The sequence below is a fragment of the Branchiostoma lanceolatum genome, chromosome 14 (assembly GCF_035083965.1).
Source record: "Branchiostoma lanceolatum isolate klBraLanc5 chromosome 14, klBraLanc5.hap2, whole genome shotgun sequence".
NCBI lineage: Eukaryota > Metazoa > Chordata > Leptocardii > Amphioxiformes > Branchiostomatidae > Branchiostoma > Branchiostoma lanceolatum.
In genome coordinates this window covers 6,836,072-6,862,927 of record NC_089735.1, presented here as the reverse complement: position 1 = coordinate 6,862,927, position 26,856 = coordinate 6,836,072, and the positions used below count along the sequence as shown (strand labels likewise).

General features: G+C 41.2%; 2 protein-coding genes across 3 annotated transcripts; both read left to right on the top strand.

Annotated features, from left to right (window-relative positions):
* The first annotated feature begins 1,780 nt into the window (after positions 1 to 1,780).
* Positions 1,781 to 10,568, top strand: LOC136448242 (IgGFc-binding protein-like). The gene is made up of 11 exons (XM_066447546.1): positions 1,781 to 1,915; positions 3,134 to 3,306; positions 3,818 to 4,055; positions 4,240 to 4,373; positions 4,969 to 5,202; positions 5,770 to 5,891; positions 6,050 to 6,199; positions 6,664 to 6,828; positions 7,707 to 7,903; positions 9,776 to 9,910; positions 10,364 to 10,568. Exons 1-11 carry the CDS (start codon positions 1,858 to 1,860, stop codon positions 10,483 to 10,485), a joined length of 1,728 nt encoding a protein of 575 aa, XP_066303643.1. The 5' UTR covers positions 1,781 to 1,857; the 3' UTR covers positions 10,486 to 10,568.
* Positions 10,569 to 13,038: 2,470 nt separating this feature from the next.
* Positions 13,039 to 26,651, top strand: LOC136448573 (5-phosphohydroxy-L-lysine phospho-lyase-like). Of its 2 annotated transcripts, XM_066448188.1 has the most exons (13): positions 13,039 to 13,238; positions 16,597 to 16,715; positions 17,157 to 17,316; positions 17,941 to 18,015; positions 18,720 to 18,813; positions 19,044 to 19,160; positions 20,176 to 20,258; positions 20,586 to 20,811; positions 21,130 to 21,284; positions 21,718 to 21,807; positions 22,209 to 22,341; positions 22,880 to 22,924; positions 24,649 to 26,651. In XM_066448188.1, exons 1-13 carry the CDS (start codon positions 13,186 to 13,188, stop codon positions 24,847 to 24,849), a joined length of 1,551 nt encoding a protein of 516 aa, XP_066304285.1. In that variant the 5' UTR covers positions 13,039 to 13,185; the 3' UTR covers positions 24,850 to 26,651. The 2 variants fall into 2 exon arrangements, with proteins under 2 accessions (XP_066304285.1, XP_066304286.1); XM_066448189.1 differs by lacking the exon at positions 22,880 to 22,924.
* The last annotated feature ends 205 nt before the right edge of the window (positions 26,652 to 26,856 follow it).

The following is a 26,856-nucleotide window of genomic DNA, read 5'->3' as shown; positions in this document are numbered from 1 at the left end:
GTTTGAAGGACATTATGGGACCCCTAGCGGCTTTCTATGGCAATGTAGAAGAACGTATAGTTTGCATATGAACAGTTTTGGTTGCAATCGGCATTTATGTTTTATTGAGTAAATCATCCTCAACACTTTTCTGTACACGGGAAAGCATTCGCACAATGAAGCAAATGAGACAATAGGTCTCTCTACATACAAGATGATACTCCGAAGGTAATGGCTGCATGCAACAACCGTTTGCTATTTTGTGTATGCTCTGCAGTCTTGAAAAAATCGCTTAGTGTCGCTAGTGCACCGAGGTACTGAAATGCTGTCAGATACCCATAAGGTCCATGTAGATATGGACTAAACAGATAGGTTCGCACTATGTTTGAACAAGGAGGTTGAACAAGTGGTCAAATCAGTCAGCGGCTATGGAGGATGGTTACAGAAACAAACGAAACAAAACAAGAGTTCGGAGACCTCATACCTCCGTGAGATACTTATAGCTTTGGTTAATTCCTTGTTACAGGTTTGACGAATGTCACTGAACTCAACATGTTTTGGTTTAGCTCTCGAGATCGTGGCAAGCCGTGACATTAGGCATTTGATACATACTGGGAAATGTGGCACCTACCATTAAGGTTCCAGTTCGGAATTAAATATGATCGTACAAAAAGAATCCGTGAAAATAAGACGCATCTCATAGGTTTTCTTGCTAGTTTTGGCTCCAGATTTTTCGGTGAACGCTTTAGCTATCTTTTATATTTCATGAAAAGCCCGTTCCTCGTAGCTGTTCTCAATGGCGAAGTTTTGGCCATCCGGCGAATGCTTCCTGGTACATGTATTAGTACGTGATAACGGTAATGCGGCATTTTCGCTTGATTATCCAGGTAGCGTGGGTAGTGCGCTTTGTGTGCTTTTCTTGAATTTTAATAATAGCTTTATTTGTGTGCACTATTTGTCAGTGGCATATTGCTCTAAGTCTAGCTCTAGGGGCAAATGGTTCAAACATATTTAAAAGCGTTGTGAGAATTTAGATGAGCGCTAGCCCTTTACGCGAAAAAACACGGGCCGGCGTTTTTTTTTAACCTACTTGTTTATTTGGATTGGAAAACGTGGAATACAACTTTCTAACGTATCCTAAATTCATTGCTATAAGCCTAAGATGAACGCTTAGAACAATTCAGCCAATTTCAACTGTCAGCTACGTATCATGAGAATGACTGTGACATTCCAGACATGGTCATTTTGGTCATGGTCACGTATTTTACCCGTGCGTCGCACGTCAGTGTGACCAAAGGGGGAAAATTGGAGAAAAATCGCAAAGTTGCAGCAACAATTTGTCACAGTCCAGTAAGATACCCGCTTTACAGACCGCGACCAGGGCGCAGCTCGTACTTTGATCTCATGTGCCTGACCACGCCGCAAAACCACACACCCGACGTGAACTTAGGCCACGGTATTTACACTTCAGATCAACGTTCAGTAAAAAAAAACTATTATGTCCGAGACACTTTTACTTATTTGAGCGTCATTAGCTGAAACAATATGGGATCAGCTGCCGTAATGGGATGGTTACGCACTGTGCTAGAAGAGATGTATGAAACGCGTATGAACATTTTGTGAACTGCCATTGGGAACGGTTGTCATTTTGAGATGAAAAAGACAGACCAACACATGCACACCTATGTCACCACATTGCACTATTTTTTTATACCTAATACCTGTAAGAATCTGTTGCTGAGATGTGAATGGAATGTAAATATATGCATTTGACTACAAAGTTTGGCTTATCTGAGGACATAGTACATTGACCTGTGACGTTGCTTCTGTAGCTGAGCTCCACAGATATGTAAACGTCAGACCCCGCCACAGACCAAGATGGCGCGCCTACTCCTGCCCCTGTTGGTTCTAGCTGCTGTTTTCGGCTGCAATCTTGGTAAGAACTACTCAATACATGCTCCTATGTTCTTCTTTCCCGAACAGATATTGAACAACGCTATTTCGATGGGAACAGATTGGAAGACATGTTTGTACAAGTACATTGTAGTGTAGTCTGAGAACTAAGCTCAACATTAAAAGTTCGGAAACTTGATTTCGGTCGATGAAATCTCCTTTGTTACATTATCAATGCCATAAAAAATAACTCAATTTTTTCGCAAGCTCGGAACAATATCAAAGGCTATCCAAATTGCACCCAGAATGTTCAAATGACGAGGTTTGTGGTGTACTTTCTTGTTTTAGTACAGTATGATTCCCCTGCCAAAACATTCCGTAGTCACTATCCAGATTAGTCCCTGCGTCATGTTCACAAACTTCAAACTCATGTTGTCTTAGAGTATTGTCTGTAGTAAGCAATCAAATTGGTGTGTTGTATTATCTGTCATTGAAGAGAGATGGTGATGAGACCTCTGATATCACACATATGTGCACAGGTAAATTGTAGTTTTGTATGTGAATAGTAGCCGCAATTGTAGCACTGCCTTCCCGATCATTGCTGCACGTGACGGAGGAGCAAAGATCGCACTTAAGTTTGCAAACCGTACTTCGGTACACACTTCTCTGCTGTAAGGTTATCTATGGGGTCATCTTCTGCATAGGTAGCTATGGTGTCAACTGACTCTGGAACTCAGGTATGACCCCTCTTCTGACCCTCACAGCGTCGCCTGCATACATAGCAGAGTGTCGCAGTGCCATTGTTTGTAATATAGTTTGTGTTTAGAACGAGAAAACATGGCTACTTTTGTTAATTATGGTCAGGGATTTGGAAGAAAAAGAAGCAAACATACAGACGTGAAAAACATTTGGAAAGTTTTCTACAGAACGACGGTCAAGTTTGTGCATTCAGTTTTAGACAATTATTACAAAACCTACCTCAAGAGTCACTGCTAGCCTCCTGCGCAGACTTTCTGGGAGGCTGGCTCTTTCGACTAATTTGCGTGTTTTTTTTCCTGATCGCTCGCCTATACTTATAAGGCCACTTAATCGGCACGTAATGTAATAAAGAATAGATAAAAAACTTCCGGTGGCAGTCTGCAACGGATACTATTATACTGCCCTGGTTTTCTATCTAGAAAATGGAAAAGGTGTAGTACGAAGTAAGGCGTAAGAAAAGCATACAGGAACAACCCAAGAATATCATTTCCTTCTTTTTTAGCTGCTCGGGACAACAAGGGCACCGAGTTCATCCTGACCTTTCCGGAAAACTTCCAGAGGGACCTGAACAAGCCCAAACTGTTCATCACCACCCAGTCCTTGGGCGGGGCCAGCGTCACCATCTCACTCCCTTCTAACGGCTTCACCACCGGGGTGCAGGCGACTTATGGCGGGGTAAGTGATAACTGTTTGGTATACTCTGTTTGAATAGCTTGATTTATTTAGCCACACAGTCAAACTGTTCAGTCACTCGAACCTCCCATTGTATGATGCATATGTCGACTGTCGCGAATAGCCTTTCCTTCTCATTGATTCATTAGTTCATTGGACAGTACATGTGCCTTCTGCTCTTTAATGGGGGAACGGTGGGCTTGTGGTTAGGGTTGTTGACTCAGAACCTGAAGGTACTGAGTACGAATCCCTGACATGTCCCAATGCTGTGCCCTTGGGAGAGGCACTTAACGCCAATTTCCTCACTCGACTCAGCTCACCTACATGTAGCTTCGGCTCGGACGTCCCTTGGATTTTGGATAAGACGTTAAAATAACAACAGTGTTCTTGGCAACGATGACTGGATTGCAAATTTGATAACGTGCACAATGTCAAAACAGTCCTAAACCTTCTCTGTTCAATGTGTCACTCCCTAACATTGCTGTTTTATCCGACAACTTGAATGTTTCAACAGGTGACACAGGTTGACTTGGACCGTGCTGCCACAGAGCTTCGCGGCAGTCAGAAGAGCGACAAGGCGGTTCACGTCACGTCCGATGTGGAGATCGTGGTGTACGGAGTGTTCGCCGAGAGAGCCTCGTCTGACGCCTACCTGGCCCTCCCTACCGACGTGTTGGGGACGGAGTACTACGTCCCCTGCACAACTATCGTCCGGGCTTGGAACGAAGAGGGCCTTGTTGACATTCCGTCTGGTAGGATTTCATTTCATGAATTTCCCTTCGCATCAATCAACTATTGTTTGTACGACTTCGGTGGCACATCGTCTTTTACAACGTCTTTATGAATAATGTTGTGAGAAACAATTTTCCTGGAGACCCAAGGCTCAACACTATATGCTTTTCATGCAGCTTTCTCATGATTGATGATTTTTTGTAGAGTTCGGCGTCGCCGGTGTCCAGGACGGGACGACCGTCACCATTGTCCCCAGTCAAGCCGTGACGTTCGACGGACAAAACTACGCCGCAGGACAGGCGTTCTCTGTGGGACTGGACCGGTTTGAAACACTCCAGGTACGAAGCATTAGTATCAATGTTTAATGGACATATAATGTCATAATTGTCATTTGAAACGCCCCGTTGTGCTCGGTGTCAAACCGCCGTCAAAACACAAACACTTAAAAAACTTTCTGAGGACTTTGAATGTCCCTCAATTTTTTCTCAAAGTCCCCTTTGGGCAAAATTTTGTACTAAATAAGAATTCACTATAGGCTAGTTAAGATTATTGGACGGCGCCAGATTTCGACACACATTCGCAAAGTCGCGCAAACCAGTGTCAACCGGCCCCAGACGGTGCAATTTTTTTGCCTGAAATTACATTTTTTTTGTTAATTAGAAAAGTAAAATGCCTAACCGCAAGATGGCGAAAACTGGCACAATCACGTCAAATCTCTTTTTGATGAATGTTGATCATTGTACATTGGGGTTTTTAAGTCAGTGTCAGCACTGCTATTTGAAAAAAAAGCTTGTTTCTGATTTGGAGTCGAAACTGAGAATGTAACATTCCGGCGGCGGTCAGGTTGTCTGTATATAGTAGGTGGTTTGCAGAGCTCACGTACTTTACCACAAAGGGAAAATTTTAAGACATGCTTTGCGTCAATACCTGCAGGTCCAGGCGACTGAGGACCTGACCGGCTCAAAGATCACGGCTACCCAGCCTGTGGCCGTGCTGAGCGGAAACCTGTTCGCCGTGGTGGGGAACGGGCAGCAGGGAACGGGAGACCACGTGGTGGAGATGATCCCGCCCGTGGACACCTGGGGGAAGGAGTTCGTCACCGTGCCGCTGAAAAAGCACACAGGCGGCGACCTGTTCCGTGTGGTGGCCGCCAGAGACAACACGCAGGTAGGTACAATATGATATGTAACATATCTATCCAAAATGGAGGGGAAAGTGTCTTCTGCAAGCCCAGAAATATTATCAGTTGCAGTTGCTTGCCAACTCAGTTTCTACGTATACGCTTATTCAGTGATAAGTTATATACCGTTATTATAGTTTAGATTTAGCCAACAGTTGTATTTTGTGCCAGTAGCCTATTGTTACAACAAAGTCAGACACAGTTTACTGACGCATGTATGTTTTTCCCTATGTTTTTACCATGTATTTGCAATTAGCCCACGGGCATGAACTTGCAATAAACTAAACTTCATATTATCTTACTTTCGTTGATATACATATAGGTTGTTATCCACCTAGTTTTTTTATCATTTATTGTTGTAGTTTTCTTAATCCTTTGCAAGTTGTTGCATTTATTTAGTTATCATCTAGGTATCTGTCGTCTACTTATCCCTTTAGTTGTTCTGCTCATTTGAAAAGACACTGAGAATTCGGAAGAAAAAAAATCATATTCAAATATGTCAATACTGATGAAAAGCACGCTGATACTCCCGTACTTTTGTCCGTCTTTTCAAGGTCGATGTCACCAATGAGAACCCCAAGACTCTGAACGCTGGTGAATTCTGGGAGTTTGATGTCCCCTCGAACGAGTACAGGCACGTGACGTCCAGCGAGCCTGTGTTGTTGGTTCAGTACAGGTAAGAACAAACGGCTTCAACATGAACTTCAGATTATTATGATTACTATCTCTGAAATCTTTGAAAGCTTTATTCAAATACCACAGCTATAAAATAGGACTATATCTCTAAAAACATCTAAATATAATTTCACCCTCTATAACGTAACCCCCGTGCAGTAAGACTGGCAGTGTCGACAGCACGGCAACCGACCCCTTCATGATGTTCATCCCGCCCGTGGCCCAGTTTGAGTCCGAGTACACCTTCGCCACTGTGGACCTTATTGCTGACCCCTCCCAGTCAACCCATCATGTCAACCTTGTCATCAGGTAAACTTCGACATGGAACTCTCTTGTCTGCTTGTGTCTATATATAGCTTCTTTTTTTCTGATATGGCCACAGACTTGATTATGTGGATGACATCCGCGCGTGCATCAAATTTCGTCCGTTGCGCTCAACGATTTCATCGATATAAGAAATGATTTTTGTTACGCTTTATGTGCTTTGTTGTCTTTTTAGTTAGATTTAAACGTTTTGCACGATGTTCCCTTCATAAAGTTAAGGGTAACGCAACTTCAATTTAGAACGCAGCGAGGTCGCCAATGTACCGCGGGTCCAGTGAGATAAGGGCTTATTAAGTTCAGTCATTTATAAAACTTCCTGACAACTTAGATTTCATAATGAAGGCAACTCTTTTTTGCCCTAATTTTTTTCTTCGCACGCTCGCATCAGTTTTGGGTATGTATGATTATACGAATTTGTATGATTTGTATATTTCAACTCCGGCTCATAGGGCAGCTGACAAAGCCGGTCTCCGATTGGATGGAGCAGTGTTGCCTGGCAACACTGTGTGGCAGGCCGTTCCTGGGACCAACTACGAGGCCACCCGACTGACCATCTCTGGAGGAACCCATAGAGTTGTTCACGTATCTCCCATCGCCACCTTTGGTCTCTTCAGGTCAGACTATAGAAAAATGTCCCATTTTCATTTAGTATGTTTACCTTCAGGGAAATTGAAACATCTTGTTATCTCTATGAAAAATGGAGATATAGTTTTGGGTGTGTCTGTTTGTCTGTCTGTTTGTCTGTCTGTTTGTCTGTTTGTGTTTCCGGACTACTGTAGTCAGCATAACTCAAGAACCTCTTGATGGATTACGATGATATTTGGTATGTGGGCAGGTGTTGTGAAGCCGAAATTCAAAGTCGATTTTGGGCCCCCTGGTATGTGACCTTGGTACTGCAGCAGAAAATCCATTTTTGTATCTCTTGACCTGGACGTGCTATGGTCTTGTTTTGCTCTGTTTCTTCTTCTTCTATTTCTTCTTCTTCTTCTTCTTCTTCTTCTTCTTCTTCTTCTTCTTCTTCTTCTTCATCTTCTTCTTCTTCTTCTTCTTCTTCTTCTTCTTCTTCTTCTTCTTCTTCTTCTTCTTCTTCTTCTTCTTCTTCTTCTTCTTCTTCTTCTTCTTCTTCTTCTTCTTCTTCTTCTTCTTCTTCTTCTTCTTCTTCTTCTTCTTCTTCTTCTTCTTCTTCTTCTTCTTCTTCTTCAAACAGAGCAGTAGTTTGTTAGTAGACCATGTAAAGGTAAACATTATGTATTTGCTAGTAACTTTTGAGATACAGAACAGACAGGAAAGGCTGGTCAAATTAGTTCTCCTCTAGAAATACTGTTGTCTTGTCTATTTTCTTACATTTACCTCAGAGTCTTGACATTATTTCCCTTGCACGATGTAGGATTTCCATCTCCCAAACGGTCGATGTCATTTTAAACGGTCGATGTCACATCGCAAAACATACCACAAGTAACGTTTTAGGTTTCCTTTCCATTTACTTCCCCAGCTATGGGTACACGCAGCCGGAGTCTTACGGGTACCCGGGCGGGCTGAGGCTGGCTCAGATCGCCGCCTTGTGCAGCACCACCGCCCCCGTCCCCGCCGACCGTGTGGACAACGACTGTGACGGACGTGTGGACGAGGAGCTGCTGAACGGCATTGATGATGACGGCGACGGACTGATCGACGAGGATCTGGCTACTAGTGAGTGTCGTTTCATATGCTTGAACCAAAAAATGTAATAGAGCGAGTTTCAATAGCCCAGCGTTTAATTAAGGGTTAATGACCCGCCCCGAGGTGTATATGGTGTCATAACGCCTGGCCATGTGCTATAACCACCGAATAAAACCACCGAGTGAGCGAAGCGAACGAGGTGGTTTTATGAGGTGGTTATAGCACATGACCAGGCGTTATGACACCATATACACCGAGGAAGAGGCGGGTCATTAACGTTATTATCATATAGCGTATCCAAACTGACGCATATAAGAGTAGACAATTTCTGTTTGACGCATAGATCCCTTATACTATTAAGAATGCATTTCAGAATTCACATTTGTCCTTTATTAACAGAAGATGATGAAGAATATGTACAACTGTTGCCTGATTTATTTATTTCAACCACACAGGATAGGAGGGTCGGTTTCAGGTCAGTCAGAAAATGTTATCATTGAAGAATCTCCCTGCAACATGACCTCAGATAAACCTGAATAGAACACAGGTTCTTTGGCCAGCAGGAAATGGAACGCGCGGAACCTTAGATAGAACGTGGTTTCTTTGGCCAACAGCAAATGGAACACGCGGAACATTTTTGGGAATTTTAAATTTGTTTTCCCTTTTTCATGTATTCTAAGGAATTTTTAGGAATTCTAAGACAATAAAGATTTTTTTAAACAAGGTTAAGAAAAAGATTCATCAAATAGATACCCCCTCTACAAAATGCAACGGTTATAAAGATTTTTTAAACAAGGTTAAGAAAAGGATTCATCAAAAAGATACCCCCTCTGCAAAATGGAACGGTTGTGTTCTGACATGACGTCAATAAGTGGTGTGTTATGGCGTGATAACAGACCACTTATTGTGGGCAATGGTGGCTTCTGATTGGTCGACGCCATCTACCTATGTGATAATACCACGTAACAACGATGTTCTTTGTCATCCTTTAGATTCAGTCAGCATTATGGTTCATATAAACACATTTATCTATGTCATTAAATGGAAAAATATAACACAGAATAGTATCCTGAGGAATGTCAGCGAACGTTTTTGTTGAGGCTGTGGTAGGGCTGACCCAGATACAGTATATACATCATCAAAACCACTGGTACCAGGAAACCATTTTGGACCCTCGTGATCGTGTTTTTGGACGACTTTTTGAAAGCTCCAGGCCATTTTAGGCTTACTTATTTGGTCTATCATACCACGGTATATTGTAGTTGTTTTCCTGGTGTTGCATGAAGTGGTTTTAAACCATTATAATTTTTCCATAAACACATAAGATATTCGGTACTGACTACTCAGTACCGACTTCGGTAACCATAGTTACATAATTCGCGCCTTTTGTGCGTTTGGTACAAATATGATCCCCTTCAAAACAGCATAACAAGATAACCTACAACCATCGGTTGGCAAAAGAAGAGAACAAAAGGTGGATAGGAATGGTTTTTGTATCCAGGCTACAAGGTATACTCTCCCAAAGAATAAACGGAAGGGAGAACAATAGCATTACTAGGAGGATCACAATCTAAAGATAAAAAAGGGATGTGTGAAGCAATAAAGACTATTACAGCACCGTCCACTCCATCCTCCTTTGCGGGGCTTTCCGGTGGCAAACACGAATGCCTTGATACAAGACATTCGTGAATGCAGCCGGATAGCCTTGCATAGGAGGGTATTAATACTGTGAGCGTGATGCAATAAGTGATGAATGACTTTATTTCAGTTTTAAGCAAAACTGATTAACGTCTTATCAAATTGGCGATGCCATAACCATCACTAAGGAAAGTCGTGCCTCGTATTCTCTTTCGTTATGGAGTGGGATCTTTGTAAATATCTGCATTTAACCACCCTCTGTAGGTACCTGCTATGACGACAGGGAACAGTACAAGAACTGTGTGGAACAGGAAGTCCAGAACTGTAAGAACCAGGTTCTGAACACCCTGGGCTTAGCAAAGAGGTCCAAGAGGGAAGCCAAGACAGCTATGGAGTATGGTGAGTCAAATCAGGGGATACACGTTACTTCATGATCATATTATTGTCGTGTAGTGCCTAGTGCAACATCAGTCAGCAAGTTTCCATAATGCTTCTCAGGGCACATTTTTACAGGAAGAGATTGCTAACCTTCCCCTTTAACGTGCTCGAGGTACCTCGAATAGCACGGGACGAGGAACACAGATAGATCCCTTCCGAAAATCGGGCACAGTCCAAACCGAGATGTCCTGTCCCAGGATTTGAACCTGGATCTCCCAGTTACCAACTAATCGGAACCAGGAGCTCAGCTGTGAGATTACTACCAGTTATGCTACAGGAATTATGGTTTGTGCATAACTGGCCTCGGGACATAGATATGTGCAGCAACAAAAGTCTTTAAATCAATCCCAAAATACAACATGTGAAATGTATCACATAGAAAACTTGACATGCGTGTAACTATTTTATTTTCAGAAACACCAATCAGGTACTCCTATGGAAACATGGTGGCAGCTGTTGGTATTGTGGCCTGTGGATCCATCATGGTCATCGCTATGGCAACCATCTACCTGAGGGAGAAGCGTCGTCTGCAGTGAGACCAGCAGTAGACCGGCCAGCAGGCAACGACAAGCCATGGGCGATATCTCCAACAGCCTCACATGATCGTATATGACATTGATTAACGATCCCAGGCACTTATTGATTGAAGACAGTGCTGTAGATTATCATTTAATAATGAAGTACGATTTGTAAGCCTGACGTCCTTGATTTCACAAATGTTGCATATAGATAGTCAACAGTCGTCTTAAGATAGCAACTAAAGCCATGCGCATGCGTCGAGACTAAGGCCATTTTCACTTGTTTTGACATCTAGATGTTGACATCACACTGGTTTACCCTCAGTCGCATCGACTCTCGGAGGGAGTCTTTTGGTTGTAGCCTTCCGTGTGAGTGTCATAAAGAAGGCAACAAGCAAAAGACACCCTCCAGAGTCGCTATACGGTTATCTGAGTCTGTCCCTCAGTGGTTGACGGTCGTGTGAGCAACACTGCTTTTTCTACGTCTCAGGTAATAGACACAACTTACCATCGTGTACATCCGACACTGAGCGACAGACTAAATCGCAAACCAATACGTCAACGTTAACTTTACCAACACCCAATACATGGCCCAAGTCAACTGGCTGCGCTACAAACACAGTCCGGTTCTAGTCACCACCTACTCGGGACGAAGGCGACTATTGACTATAGAATTTCATCAACATTTGAAACGTAATAGCCTCGATCAGAAGTAACTTAGGCCAAATGATTCGTATGCACATGTTGATGTAAGATACTGCACTGGAAAACTAATAAAACTACATTGTGTTAAACCGAAGAAGTTTTGTATTCCTGCACAGTTTTCATCCTTATGTTGTACTTTCTCTCGATCTCACCCCGGCCCAGAAAAACTAATGGCTGCATCTCTTCAATAGAGAGTGACCAGGAAACCATTCTATACCAGGACTTACCCATTTCCCATTGTGTTGCAAGTAACAATTTAGTCATGCTACAGAAATAGTTCTACCAACTCAGATAAACCTTCAATCGGAGATAAGAAAATATGCATTATTTGAAATGTAATTTTCACCATAACGCTGCTTTCCGTCTTATAATTCATACGACATAACACGGCGATATGGCGTGTTTGATCGTGTCCGTCCCTGCTTGGTACAAGAATACCGCGTCAACTGCTTGTAATATTATCTCCATTCTGATCGTGTGGACTCACTTGAAATTCTCCAAAGTTATCCACCTATATACCTCCCGCTGACTTAGTAGCGAATCGTGAATTTCTTATTTGCTGAGCTGACTTAATGTCCACTTTGGTCTCTCATGAATCTTCGTTGTTACTTCAAGAAGGCCAAACTGCCTTGATTATATGGATGACATCCGCGCGCGCATAAAGTTTCATCCGTTTCCAAAAACGGTTTGCAACCATGCTATCAATCATACAAATTTGAAGCTGCAAAATTAGCAAATGTATGCTGTAAATTGGAAAACAAAACCATCGGAAAACGGATACTAATGAATGAAGTCTTCCAAGAACTTTTGTGTCACGTGCCTCTGCCAATCTCCAACTCATTATCATGCTGCGGTTTTTTCGATACCCGACCCTGGCTGTGGATTTAGGACTACGAGATTGGGTTATGGATTGAGTATAGGAGTGTTCGATGCAGAACCGTTGACATAAGCCAGCAGCGCACGTCCAATATGCCCGAATGATCATTACGAGGATTGTGGGCATCAAAGGAAAGAAGAGGAAGAAGATCAAACAAGACCGGCGATAAAACCATTAATATGCGACGATGGTCTCTAAATAGAGGTGACTATAATAAAACAACTGAAACCTGGGAACTGCACGTTCCTGTCAATAAGATTTTATCACTGCTGACAGGATGTTCCTAGCTGTCATGAAGATTTTCCCTTGCAGTCTGGTCACAAAGGCTGTTAACTTAGTTAAGTTATTTGAACTCGAATACGCTGTCCAGTATTGATATAACGTTATATCTTTTTCTACTTGTATAATGCAGTATATACAAGTGACTCGTACACACATGTCTCTCAGAGAACGTACTACATACAACTTACTTCATCAAAAAGAAGATATAAAAGAACAAAAGAAAAATATTAATTGTATACGGACAAGTTGTGTGTTCAGTCATTTGATCAATCTTCCTCACCGATGTTAATAAATGAAGGCAGCTCTTTTTCCCGAACTTTTTAATTCTATTTCCCAAAGGATGTCATCCATGTCAGCATGTCCCGAGGTTCCAGCCGGGTAAGGGGAAGGGGTTCAGCACCAGGGCCAGGGGTAGTGTAGCTTCCTGCATGCACAATCCTCGTGCGCATCACTCGCGGGACGTCTGCAAATCACGTAGCTGTAGACAAGTCCACTTTGATATGGGCAATATTATGGGGAGAATGTTTTATTGTCACCAATAAAATGAAATATTCTAGAAATAATACAGATATTTTATTTGTTTTTAATTTTATTTGATACAAACCACAATACTTTATAGTTGTTCAGACAGTTTAATTCCTAATCTATAGGATTAACACTTGTAAAGCATCCTTGAAATAGTAGACTCTTCCGTCACCACGTGATCACCCACAGTCTGACGTCAGTTGCAAACAACAACTGTGACCTCGGAACCGTCCCGGAGACGCGGGGCTAAAACGTCTGCGTCTAGCCTTCGTCAGAAATATCTAATACAGTTTGAGATCTGAACTGTAGACTTTCTCTGCGTGGAAGCAATGGAGTCGCTACCCAAGGAAGAAACCCTCCAACTGCGGCTGAGGCACTACGGGTGAGTAGTGGATAACGGGGCAAATATGTGGGGTCCCATGGCCGCGCAGCGAGCAAATTTATGCATAAACTCCTTCCTCTTTCCTTCTAAAGTCCTCAAAATATATATCCATGGCTGGCTAAACTGTATATTCTTGCCCTGTGTAGCAGTTATGGTTTTATTTGTGGATAGTTTGTAGTTTCGAACCTGCAAAAAGGCAAAGATTTGATCCCGCCACAAGTAAACATGCAAACGTAGCAAACGTTGACCTAAATCCCGACCATAATTTGGATTGCGCAATTCTGCAAATATCCTACAGTTTGCCTGTCCAGAGTCGTCTGGGTCTGCTCAAGTTCAACTGTTGCATATACTTTTTACTAACAATAACATTTAGTGAGTATGTTCGAGAGTAGACTTCACTGATGGCTCGTTGATTGATATTTACAAGTGACGTAGAGCTCTGCCTTAGCCGCGATGATAATGCCTGAGCAAATAAACCTTTCACAAAAATTTTGATCATTCATCCTAGCAAGGTTTAACCTCCTTGATCCTAGTCAGATCAAGGAGTTAGTAACGTCCTTGGTCAGATTCATAGTTAATCTGTTGTCACACGAACAAATTCTGAACAAAAAAATGATATTTCTAAAACTGTAACTCTTATACCAAGGAGGTTTAATTAAACCTCCTTGGTAATACTCAGTACCCTGTAGAAATTACAATTGTTAGTTTGCTTAGCTTCCACTGGGTACATGACAAACATTGCGAAGTGAATTTAACAACTGCAGGGTGCGAAATACCTCGTTGCACAGTGCAACAAGATTCCGGTTGGTGCAAGTTAATTCCAAACCCAGGTAGCGCAGTGTGCAACCTTATATTTTGAGCCAAAGATCTCAATCGGAGCCCTGGAAGCTCACAAAAACACATTGTCACTCATAAAATTCGGTAAATCTTCAATTGAAATAAACAAATCAACACTTTTTTGTTTTAAACCATCCAAAACCCTTCATAGATGTGGAATTTGAGCTGAAAAAGAGGAAAACACACTGCCCTTGGCTAAACAAGATGTTGTTAGGTCAATGGGAACACAATACTATCTAATCACTCCGGGAAGGAGGATGACCTCCTTCTGGGAGTATTGGAAATGCTTTTGTTTGCGCGTTCGCAGCTATAAGGCGCAGTTTACATTACGTTTTTCGCGTCAGCGGCGAAATTTCCCGCTGTCGGGAGGCCGCTGTCGCGACGTCTCTAGACACACCGCCCGGAAATCTGACAGACACCTGCGGTGCTTGCATTTCGCCATCTTGTAGAAAGTATCGGGCGTAAGCATAACAAAAGCAAGAAACAAAACTGTATGATCGTACAACGGTAGACGGCGTCTCCCCGCCCGTATTAAACTACAATGCAAAGCCTTGTTTATGTGTAGATATTCCATGCTCATCACTCTTAAATGTGTGGAGGGGGGCACAAGTACGATAAATATATCCGCGGGGAAATGAATGCACGGCACAAAAGTCGCCGCGGATCCCGCGAATCTCTCTCTCTCTATATATATACCGGGGATCTAAGTAGACTTACAGTATGCTAATCAACGCGTGCTTTATGCTAATCGCCGAAACCCTGACTCCCGCTGACGCGAGCCCGACGTATTCTCTTTAGACGGAGTTTGAAGTTGACGGGGACTCCCGCTGTGCTGACGGGCGACGGCTTCGAAGCTGACGGGAGAAAATTTGTTGACAGCGGGACTACGTCGACGGGAATTGTCTTTACACGGGGTTCCCGCTGTCGCCAGTGGCGCTGACGCCAGTGGCGCTGACGGCAAAAGTATAATGTAAAGAGAGCCTAACTCACGATCCCGTTGTCGCATTGGTGTGTAACTTGGCATATCGTTTGCCTGGTTCGGCGTGGTGATGCACAATAGCTTTGTTACACCATAACTACTTTAAACGTCAATCCAATATCGTAATTGCACCCCTATAATTAATGTCCCACTGCCCTGCCATAGGGACCATGTTATAATCCGTTATGCATGACTGGAATACTTCAGGCAGATACGGGGTATAAATCTTCCTTACTTGCTGTGATCGTATAGTCACTGTTACATTGAAAAATAGACAACGTGCATCACCACACGCAACCTAGCAAACGATATACCAAGTTACATACCAATGCGGCAACGGGAATTGTGAGTTTTAGCTGCGAACATGTGCAGAGTGACCTCCAGTCTGTGTATTAAGTATGCCGTGTCCACTCGCAACTCGCATACAGTATGTGCGCACGGGACGGACGATGCACTTTTACGCACAGTGTGAAAATGGCAAATCTCTGGACCTTCAAACTTACCACACTTGTAGTTTATAGTACGGAGGCTGTGACAATGTAAAAAGTTTACGCAGGGGATGAAAGATTGTTGAGAAATATCTCTCAGAAAAGTGCACGTGCCAGTGTCACTTCCGGGTGGTTAGATCTGGTGACCTTTGACCTTCGTGAAATGTTACGATAATATACATTAGCCTTTTTTATTGCAAATAGCTTGATAGCTATAGATCAGGCCGGCCTGCAATAAATTGTGGAAAGAGGATTTACTGCATATTTGTGATTTCTGATACATCTTAGTTGTAAGGCTGAATGGTTCGTTGATAATTGAAAAGGGGCCATCTAGAGCTAACTTTGTGACTTTTCCCGGAATTTCTAGATCCCATCCGTGCCATGCTGTAAAAACATACTTTTCAGGAAGTTGACCACTCCTGTATTGAAAGAAAAAGATAAACAAACACTTTTTCTTTACTTGCTCTAAAACACTACTTGGTCTGTGCAGAGATGCAATTTGTGTGGGTCAATACTTGTACATACTATAAATACTTCACGGAGAATTGTGTCCTACGGACTCTTGTTTATATTTGGAATATTAGTAGTATTATACGCTACATACGAGCTTGATTTGAAGAAATCGGTGAATGTTGCTGGAGCAACCTGAAATTTGGATGTGCAACCTAGCCTTTGCCCTAGGTTGCAACATGGGCAACCTGGCTCAAAAAAGTATTTCGCACCCTGCAACTGTCATATGGAATCAGCAAAATCACAGCTTACTGTAATGTCATTTTTTGGACACAGCCGATAAAACTCACCTCAAGAACTGCAAAAATAAACTCACCCAAATCAACACTTGTCTTCAAATTAAAAGACAAGTAACTTTTCAACTTCAATTCATTGCATGTTATTAGATAAAAGCATTGACTTTCAAATCAATTTAAGAATTGTTGCAATTCAGTTATATATTGTCTAACTTGTATTCTATTGACTGTCTATCTATATCTATTGATAAAATTGAACTTGAAATTTGCACCATTGTTCATCTTATCTGTTTCTGCCACTCTTCTAGACCTTCCTGTAAGCTGTTTTTCAAGGAAAGCCCCATCAAGATAGTCCGTGCGGAGGGACAGTACATGTACGATGAGCAGGGGAACCAGTATCTTGACTGCATCAACAATGTGGCACATGGTAAGAGTCTAAGACACAGCTTTTCATCCATTGTCTGTGACTGTTGGTGTTAACAATGTGTAAAAGGCACTAGCCTACACCAAGGAGGTTAAAATCAGATTTTAACCTCCTTGCCTACACTAATTTAAAGTAGATTATTTATAGACAGCTTTTGGTTCATTGTCAGATATCATGTATGATATACAGCCCTATTTATATAGATAGGCAGAATAGTTGCTACATGTATAAGGAAAATGTGCATCAGTGATAGCAGATCTTCTTTGTTTTGCTTGGCACACTGGGCTCAGGCTTGGAGAAGCAGCAAACTTTTAGCCTTCCCTCTGCCTTTTCGTCACCATATTTGAATTGGTCATAGGGTTAGGGTTAGGCAGTAGAAACAATGTTGTGTATAGAAACAGTGCTGTGTATAGATGTGTAACTGTTTTGCAAATGTCTTTTCAGTGGGCCACTGCCACCCTACAGTTGTGAAGGCATGCACAGAGCAGATGTCGGTGCTGAACACGAACTCCAGATTTCTCCACGACAACCTGGTGACATACGCCAAGCGCCTCACTGCTACACTCCCTGAAAGACTTTCTGTGTGCTACTTCGTCAACTCTGGGTAAGCTGTTCATATATTACTGTAAATTCATTTATTTTCACAGACAGACTTAATTACAAGGTTAGATGCAAAAGGCTGTTTCACAGTGTTTTGAGTTAAACGTTACAATTCTGTAGTACATTTTTTTGTGATTTAGTGGAAATACATACTCATGGTGTTTTGCAATGCAGAGGTCACATCTAGAAAACTGCGAAGATAAAGGTGAACATCTCAAGACTTACAGTTGTACATTATTACTGCATTAATGGCATGTTTGTACATTTGTACTGACCCTTCTGAAATAAATTTTAACTGTAATTTCCAACACAAAAAATGGATTTACCCAAATTTTCTGACTGTACTGACCCTTTTAGTGCCAAAGCAAGTTTTGTTGCTGTTTCAGCCGCACTGGGTATATGTTTTTTCAGGATTGCTAGCCCTTCCCCTTTAATGTGTTCTACTTCTAGGCACCTCCTCGAAAACAGGACCCCCATTTTCCACCCTTCCTGATCCAGCCCCAACTGAGATGCCCTAACCCTGGATTGTACAGGATCTCCCAGTTAGCAGCTAATTGGAACCAGGAGCTCAACTTTTACGGATTCCGTCTGTTTACTTGCAATGACGGTTGTCCTCCTTTTTTTCCAGCTCGGAGGCAAACGACTTGGCCCTTAGGTTAGCAAGAACATACACAGGAAACTACGATGTTGTTGTGATGGACAAGTAAGTAGTATGGTGTTTTGTTTTTAAGGCATCTTTTACATACTTAGTTATTGTGATAATTGATTTCCACACCATGTTGCTTGTGGCACTCTCGTCAGAGAGCGGTGAAAACATTTATCTCACTAGATTGCACTGAATTGAAATTTTGTGAAAATTGCCGAAATGGTGCAGATGTGTGCAAAATGCTGTAATCACTGTAAGTTATAACTGTCTTTGTGATAAATCATAGTGACTAATTGTACATTGGTTTGTTAATTCAGTGACAACACTGCGATTTCCAATAAAGTCATCTTGTATCTGATTTGTAGCAGAAACAGAGCATGTGACATCCTGGGCGTGGCCATTTTGTTTGTAGAGGTCATGTATTTTAATCGTGCATTGTACATCAGTGTGACCGCAAGGGAAAATTTGCAAAGTTGGCCCAATTTCCTAGTGCAATTTGGTACAGTCAAGCGAGATATCTGTTTAACAATTGGTGTTTCTGTCCCTTCATCGGTAGCTGTCCCACTAACAATATAAACTTAAGAGAACCATATGTTTTTGTTACCATTATTGTAAACTTTTGTTGCGTATACTGTATGTGTTCTGTACACACCTTCTGTATGAATGACAAAATTATGGAGCAGAAGCCAGAAAGCGCTTGGTCTTTAGTACCACAGCTACCACCCTGCAGTTGATTTGTCCTTTTACTTGTTTGCTTTCAGTGGATACCATGGCCATGTGTCGTCCCTTATCGACATCAGTCCTTACAAGTTTAACCACACTGGTGGGGAGGGACAGAAGCCATTTGTTCATTTGGTGAGTATGAGTTTCCTTGTCTTCAAGCTTGTGTGAAGTTTCAGGGCTTTAAATTGTCTTGGGGGGGGGGGTATGTGTACAGTACCTAGCCTTAAAAAATTAGGTGCGCAGAAAAAACACAGCTCCAATTTTGGGAGCACAAAAGGGCATAAATTATGCCCTTATTCCTCTCTTTAGAAAAAGCCCTGTTGCATGTGCCGAAAGTAAGCTTTATGATGAATCTATTCTAGGTACCTGTACCAGATGTCTACAGAGGTCTGTACCGTGAAAATGTACCTGATGTTGGGAAGAAGTATGCCATGGAGGTCAAGCACACCATTGATGGTGCCCGCAGACGGGGGAGAAAGGTAAGGAGCAGTGACAGATCTGTAGACAGCTCAGTTTTTTTACGTCCCAAATTGTCTTAATAACACCTATTATATTTTCTTTCCTTTCAAAGTCACTGATAATTTTCTAGCTCTTTCGGCACACTTTTGTTTAATTTTTTCAATATCTGATTCCATCCCTCAAGGAAGAGTTAGAATTTGATTACTATTTCAAAGGGTTGCCATGGTGATGAAAATTGTTTAGAATCCCTGTTGTGGTAACCATGTATCAAGTTACTCACTAAGCTTAAGAAAGTGATACAGACCTAAATGTAGTTACATAGACAGTTACGACAATACCTTTGAAATCACCTAGCTTTAAGATGGTTTGATGATTAGATTACCACAACAAGGGTAATATCCAAAGGCTAAGAAGAATAACCATTCAGGGTTTTTGTTAAACTTATACAAAATTTGGCATATATTGCTGCAGAATATGTATTTTTACTGTGATTTGCAACATGTAGTCATCATTTATTATAAGTTAACCTTGTTTGCAATAAAAATTTATTTTTCTCCATGGTATGACCATAGTAAGGTTGACATTTTACAATGTAGCTTAACACTGTCTTTGGTAATGCCACTGGAGGAACACTGTTTTGTTAAAACCAAACATCTGCTTAGAATGTGACCTGAAACTGATGAAAATGTATTTTCATAAGCTTAAAATTACAGATTTAACAGCGGAAATTAACCACGTGGGCTCCCAAACAATGAGTGGGACGGGAAAAATTCAAACTGGAGACAGCCCTGATTGAACGTTAAAGTTACATATTTTTTGTGAATGAATTATCAAGAGATAGTCTGTATAACGCAAACTCCAGCTGTCCGGGGGTTTCTCTCCCCTCTTGGGTTGCGAGGCGGTTACAGGGCAGCGAGCGGTCACAGGAGGCTTGATTGAATTCAGGCTAATCAAGAGAAAGGAATGAAAATCTTAATTCTCTGTCAGACTGTAAAGTGTAAGAAATGGTTGCTCTCAACATGCTTTTCTCTTCAGATTGCAGCTTTCATTCATGAATCCCTGCAAAGCTGTGGAGGCCAGATCATCCCGCCTCCTGGTTACTTGCGAGAGGTGTACAAGTATGTTACATCATGTCTTTGCTTGGTGCACTTTACATGTATATGTTGTATAGGGGTAAGGGGGACCATGTTGCCATAGAGTGAAGAAAAAGCTTTTTAAAAAGCTTCTTAAAAACAGTATATTTTGTGTGGCTCAACAATTGCCAACTTTCTGTCTATGTACATTGCATTTGGTATCTTCAGTTGTTGTAAGTAATTAAAACTACATGTATCATTCGGAGGGAGTACTTGTAGATTGTGCAGAATGTAGTGCTGAAATTGATGGAAAATGTAGAGAGAGCTACTTGTTGATGCATTTGTTGAACTTCTTTGTTTCTTCATTACCAGGCACACACGAGAGGCTGGCGCAGTATGTATCGCAGATGAGGTACAGGTTGGCTTCGGCAGGGTGGGCTCGCATTTCTGGGCATTCCAGGCAGTGGGTGATGAGGCCTGTCCAGACATTGTGTCGATGGGAAAACCGATCGGAAACGGCCATCCCATGTCTGCTGTCATCACAACACCAGAAATTGCGGAGGCCTTTGGAGCAACGGGAATGGAATATTTCAACACAGTGAGTATTTTTTTTTTAGTCTGTTTGTTTCGCATAACCGCTAAAACACCTTTAGGCATAACACACCAGTTTTGTACAGTAGATACAAGACTTGACAATTAAGTTCCAGGAAGGGCTCTACTCAAGCCATCACAGCTAATTATTTAATCAAATGTTTCCACCCATTCTGTTTACTCGTTTGCAGGCCACCCTGTGTCGTGTGCCATTGGCCTGGCAGTCGGTACAAGCTGCACAAGACTGGACTGTGGAAGGGCCCTACTCTAGACATCACTCACTGCTGATTATTTCATCAATGTTTCCACCCTTTCTGTTTGCTAGTTTGGAGGCAACCCTGTCTCGTGTGCCATTGGCCTGGCAGTGATGGATGTGATTGACAAGGAGGACCTGATGGGTAACGCCAGCCGGGTGGGCAACTATCTGATGGAGGGGTTCCGAAAGCTGGGAGAAAAGCACAGCATCATTGGTGATGTCAGGTAACCACTGCCTTTGAAATGTGTTACTTACTAACCAGTGCCCTAGTAAATGCAGTATACTTAAATTGTAGTCTAGTATATGTACTGTAGTCAGCAGAAATTGTCTAATACTTCTACTTGTTCTATCATATCTGTAAACACATCATTTCAATCAATACAAGTCAAATTTAAGCGGAAGGGCTGAAAACAGCACCCTCACTGTAAGTGGAACCGTCGACTTCTTTTGTAATAGCCAGATGACGTTGACCAGTCAGAAGGAGAGGAGAGGATTCGCTTACTTGGTGATTTTATTTGGTAGTTATAGCAAATGACCAGGCCTGATAACACCATATACATATACATTGTACACCTCGGGGCAGGTCGGTAACCCTTAATTATGGAATAATTGTCACAGACTGGTTATGTTGAAATATCTGTGGATTATGTCTCACAGGGGCCTTGGCTTCTTCATCGGAATAGACCTGGTAAAAGACAAGAGAAGCCGTGAACCTGCCACAGCGGAGGCACAGCATATCATTTACAGGTGAACATCTTGTAGTTACTATTGCTGGAACCTTGCAAATTCGGGGGGGGAGGGGGGCTTGTTTAGTACATTGTACTCGTTTTCTACTCATACTACACACTCTAACTTGTATTAGGTAGATAAGCCTTATAAAAAAAACTGTAGTTATGTATCAGTATGCCATACTTTGTACCTTGTACAATTGTTGTGCAATTAAGTTGTTATATGATGTTAGCAATTGGTTTGTGTGTATTGCTTGCTGTGTCTGAGGTTCACTTGGCTTTGTGTGCATAAGCTGATTGTGACTTATTCTGGGCTACATTGGAAGTTAAGTAGCTAGTGCATTGATTAGGTTGAGGGCTTCTGTTTCATAGCTCTAACAGAGTTCTAGTTAACCTTGTTCACATGTATCATTGTTGTAGGATGAAGGAGAGGTTCATCCTCTTGAGTACAGACGGCCCCCATCGGAATGTGCTGAAGCTGAAAGGACCCATGTGCTTCAATACTAAGGATGCTGACAGGGTGTTGGTCAACCTCGACCAAGTGCTTACTGAGGTATGGTATTTTATCCCAAACCCTGATACAATTTCAGGCAATGAACAAAGCCAGATGGATGGAAATTTTCATTCCATCATTTTATTGTCCATGTCCTCTTGCTAAGATTTTAGACAAAACTGTCTGAGAACCGAGAACCAAGAAATGAAATTGATGTGACCTTACAATGAAGCATGAGTAAAACATAATAAAGAATTCTGATAAAGAAGTTCACCAGATTTTTCTTTCCTTTTATGACAATCAAATGCAAAGGTGCCAGATGTGTGCATGTAGTGTTGGACAATCTAATGAATTAGATGCTGACAACAAGCATTGCAACAAGAAGTCCATGACCTATGATCATGAGTTTTAACTGTTGCATTCTAGACGATTTTGGCTTGATATCCCTACAGCAGAAAATGCTAACCTGTAATTATCTGTTTTCACCAGCAGGACAGCATGCAGTAGCATGTGTTACATGTACATGATGGTTTGTAGAATCCACAGACAAACCAGTTCTGACAATTGCTTTCTCCTTAATCTATAATTCTGCTTCCAGGTTGAAGGTGCAAGAACCAGGAAACATACCTTGTTACCTGCAAAGGTGATACGGGAAGAGTTAATAGACATCAAACATCCATTAGCTCCATGATGAAAATGCTGTTAATATGCAGCTAGCCACGAAAGTCTTTGATTCTCTGTATGGTTTCTGTCATCTTAACTTCATAAGAGAGATATGCTTCCAGAGCCACCTGTGTGTGTGTTTTGTGTCTGTGGCTGTGCATGCATGTGTGTGTGTGTGTGTGTATATGTATATATATAAGTGTATGTTTGTGTGTGTGTTTTGCTTGTTTGTTAGTGAAAGAAGTTGTAAATAGATTGTCATGACATTTTCAGTGCACACTTCTGATACATGGAAATTTGATTAACACAAGCTTAGAATTCATTGCAATTCCCAACTCCTGGCAGCATGGATTTGTTAGGCCTTTATCCCACACATCTATCAGCACAAGAATATCCCAGTTTCAAATATGGGAGTCAATTAAATACATTGTAGTATATGGTAAATATATATATATATACAGTGTCGATAAATTCGAAATGATTTGACCAACAAAACCAAAGGATGCCTTTTCTTCGTGTCTATCTATTATTCTAAATTGACTGTCAGATGTTGTGCAATATCCTATATGAATCGAAATCTTCAATTATACTTGGCAGAGTTGGAGATTTCCAGACATGATTTTAGGTGTTGTTTGTACTGTATACACCCAATGTACATGTAAGGCAGAAGTTCTAAACCTTTCCTTGGGGCACTCTTATTTTGATACATTCTATCAACACAATGGTTTGACAACAGTGCAGACATACATGAACACAATTTCTACAGGCTGTTTTTTTTTAAACAGATATGGGTTTCTATGTTAGTCTAAGAGTCAATACAAGTTTCTAATGGTACACATCTAGTGAGAGCTATGTTTGAAAATGGGCTGACATACATTTGATTAATTTATGATACATGCAATGCATAACATGGATGGATTGCGTGAGTCACATGTCCAAAAGCATTCATCTACACATCTACACTTTAATTGTAGTACAGGAGCCAGGTCCTGAAAAAATTGATTTCGTTGCACCCATTTTATAGAAAAGGTTTGACCTAATTTTGTGGTAGAGGGGCCTCTACTCCATCACCCAGCATGATTTTTATGCTCAATCCCAATGTAGTGTAGCGCTCACTGACACTGTGAATTGTGTAATGCCATATCAAATTATCAAGACTTAGTGACTCAGGGCTCGAAAGGTATTCTTGGGAATAGGTGCACTTAAACTGAAAATTTAGGTGCACAGAAAAAAAATTTGAGTGCACAATATTAGACTTAGTAGACAGTCAGCAAAATGTAATTACAAATTACAGTAACCTTTTTCTAACACTTTAAATGTCTAGAACAAGTCGTACACGACCCTAAATACCAAGTATCTAGGTTGACAGGTGCACCCACTTTAAAAAATTAGGTGCACCGCTCTACTTAATTCTCTTTGCATAAAAGTGCATATTATTCACCCAGTATTTCGAGCCCTGTGATTGCATGTCAATTTTGATGGATGGTGAATCAAATGTGTACATGTACATGTAGATGTATTTGCATTTTATGTTGTTTTCAGTGCTTCCAGCATAAACATGTGTGCCTGTCCAGAACATCAGCTGTTGTATATTGCTGCTTCTGTTAATTGCATGTTAAGCATATCAACCTGTTTGAAAATATTGATAATTTGAAGGAAAAAAATTAATAACACAAACATTGACGCTGTTTCTCTTGTCTTTAGATTGAGGCTGCAAGTAGCAACAATAGGTTGGAGCAGCTCCCCTACCAGAAGGATGTTCATTCCAAGAGAAGTGGGCCCGTTTTCACGGGTTCACGTACTCTCAGCCACGATGCCTTGTTTGGTAACATCAAGCGGCCATCGGACAATGATAGTGACGACGAGGAAGCAAAGCGGCAAAAATCGTGGGCTGGGGTGGATTAGTTCTTAACACAGCACGGATGTTTGGCCTTTATTTTTCTTAATCCGCAAGATCAAAGCCATGACTGCCAATAGACCAATCTCATAGTCTCGTCCACCTCTGTCAAAATGTAGAAATAGAAAGTAAAAACGTAGAAAATTAAATATTTGACGGACATGCACCCAACCTTCTCATTGGTTGAACCAGTAATTGCCATGCTATCATTGGTGGGACTCCTACCGTAATTGTGATGGACAGTCAGGATTGGTCTATTAAGCATGCATATAACTTGGTCTCCTTCCCCTTAACTCAGTTAGATACTAACTTGAGGCTCTTGCAGTGCTTACTTCTCAAAAACTTTCCAACCATTAGTAGTTGAGATTGTGTTGTATCTCTTCCATGAAATTTATTTGTATGGCACCATGGTAGTGAGAGAGATTAATACTAACAATTGCCAACCTTCGACAAAGAAATAATGGTCAACATTAAAAAAAGATTTACAAAATTATTGCCATTTTCAGTATGAAAGTTTATCAGAGTCTATTTGATATTACTACATCTGCAACATTTAGTAGTTATGTGACATACACAATGTGTAAGACCTAACGTCTATTATATGCATCTTTCTCATATTGTGAAACGATGACTGCTTGTTTAAAAGCAGTATGTTATTTGTGTTGTCGTCACAGCCATGTTGGAAAATCCCATCAGAATATTCAAAATAGTGTGAGACGCACAAAGAACACATTTTAAGTGTCCATGCCCCAGAGTAAGACTTAATGCCATGACAAACAGTATCTAGTCAAGGAGAGATGGTAATTCTCCTATAACTAATATGCGGAAATAGCTTGCTGCAAAAATAATGTACAAATGTATAGCCTCCTTGCTTCTCACAACTCTGTGCAACTTCTCAAAACATATATCCTCAGATTGATAACTACATGTACATTTATAAATACAGCAGTTAGTACCATACCAAAGGAGTGTATGAGCACATTGATCAATATTCCTGTCTACAATATGCTCCATATTATAGCATGTAGTGTAAGCAAATTGTGTGTTCCGAGCTTTCAGATTGGTGTGGAGCTATTTCACTAATAATAGCACTTCCACAATGAAATCAGTGAATTATACCAGCGGTTTTATCAGTATACATTGACATTAAAAGCAATAACTAGTCCTTGGTGTCTATATGAACTTTACATTTTAACGAAAGACTTGAGAAAGAAAGGTCTCAATTTAGCCAGTTTAGTTTTGGTTTGATTTGTGATGTATATGTATTTGCATTTTTCAGCGGGATGGATATTTTTATGTGGCCTACATGTGGCCTTTTAATGTAAAGGCAGAAACAATCTCAATTGTTTTAATGATATGTTGTTCTGAAGGTGATTGTCTTTGTATGATTGTATGTTGAGTGTAAGTCAATAGAGGAAACCTTATAAGTTATAGGGAGTGGAAGGCTTTTGTGTTATTTGACATGTCCCCCTGAAAGATATGTCTGCTACATATCTTCATGGTCGATAAAGGTGGAACAGTTAAGAAACTTTCAGTGAACTAAGTTTGATCTATTGTGGTAAACCGGTGTCCTACATTTGTCTTGCACAGCTTAAATACTTATATTGACCTTTATAGATCAATGTCCACTAAAGGTTTGTAGCTACCATGTTGTTTGTTTGCATCAAGATTTCATGATTACTTGATTTGCAACTTTCCATTAGAAGACCTAAAGAAATTGTAATATTTGCTCAGAGGAATGGACTGAAGTCAGGTTTACTTTGTATGGCTTATTTCTCACAAAGTTAATAAATCTGCATCACAAATTTGATGCCAGGGTCTCCATACATCTTTTTTTGTATACAACTGAAAGAATCATCTATTGTATTGGTAAGTACAATAATCATATTTAGTATGTTGCCATGTACAAACATAATTTGAATCAATTTTGCATACAGTAGATTGATTTTTACACTTGTGGGGACGTAATTCTCTGGTAGGAGGGTGAAAGGAGGCATTCGCGATGAGTTGAGTTC

Excerpts from the sequence above, each read along its gene's own strand:
- LOC136448242 (XM_066447546.1), top strand. The coding sequence starts at position 1,858 with ATGGCGCGCCTACTCCTGCCCCTGTTGGTTCTAGCTGCTGTTTTCGGC. Across the intron at positions 3,307-3,817 it reads TGCAGGCGACTTATGGCGGG|GTGACACAGGTTGACTTGGA; the intron begins GTAAGTGATAAC and ends ATGTTTCAACAG. Across the intron at positions 9,911-10,363 it reads CAAGACAGCTATGGAGTATG|AAACACCAATCAGGTACTCC; the intron begins GTGAGTCAAATC and ends TTTTATTTTCAG.
- LOC136448573 (XM_066448188.1), top strand. The coding sequence starts at position 13,186 with ATGGAGTCGCTACCCAAGGAAGAAACCCTCCAACTGCGGCTGAGGCAC. Across the intron at positions 18,016-18,719 it reads GATGTTGTTGTGATGGACAA|TGGATACCATGGCCATGTGT; the intron begins GTAAGTAGTATG and ends GTTTGCTTTCAG. Across the intron at positions 22,342-22,879 it reads TCGACCAAGTGCTTACTGAG|GTTGAAGGTGCAAGAACCAG; the intron begins GTATGGTATTTT and ends TTCTGCTTCCAG.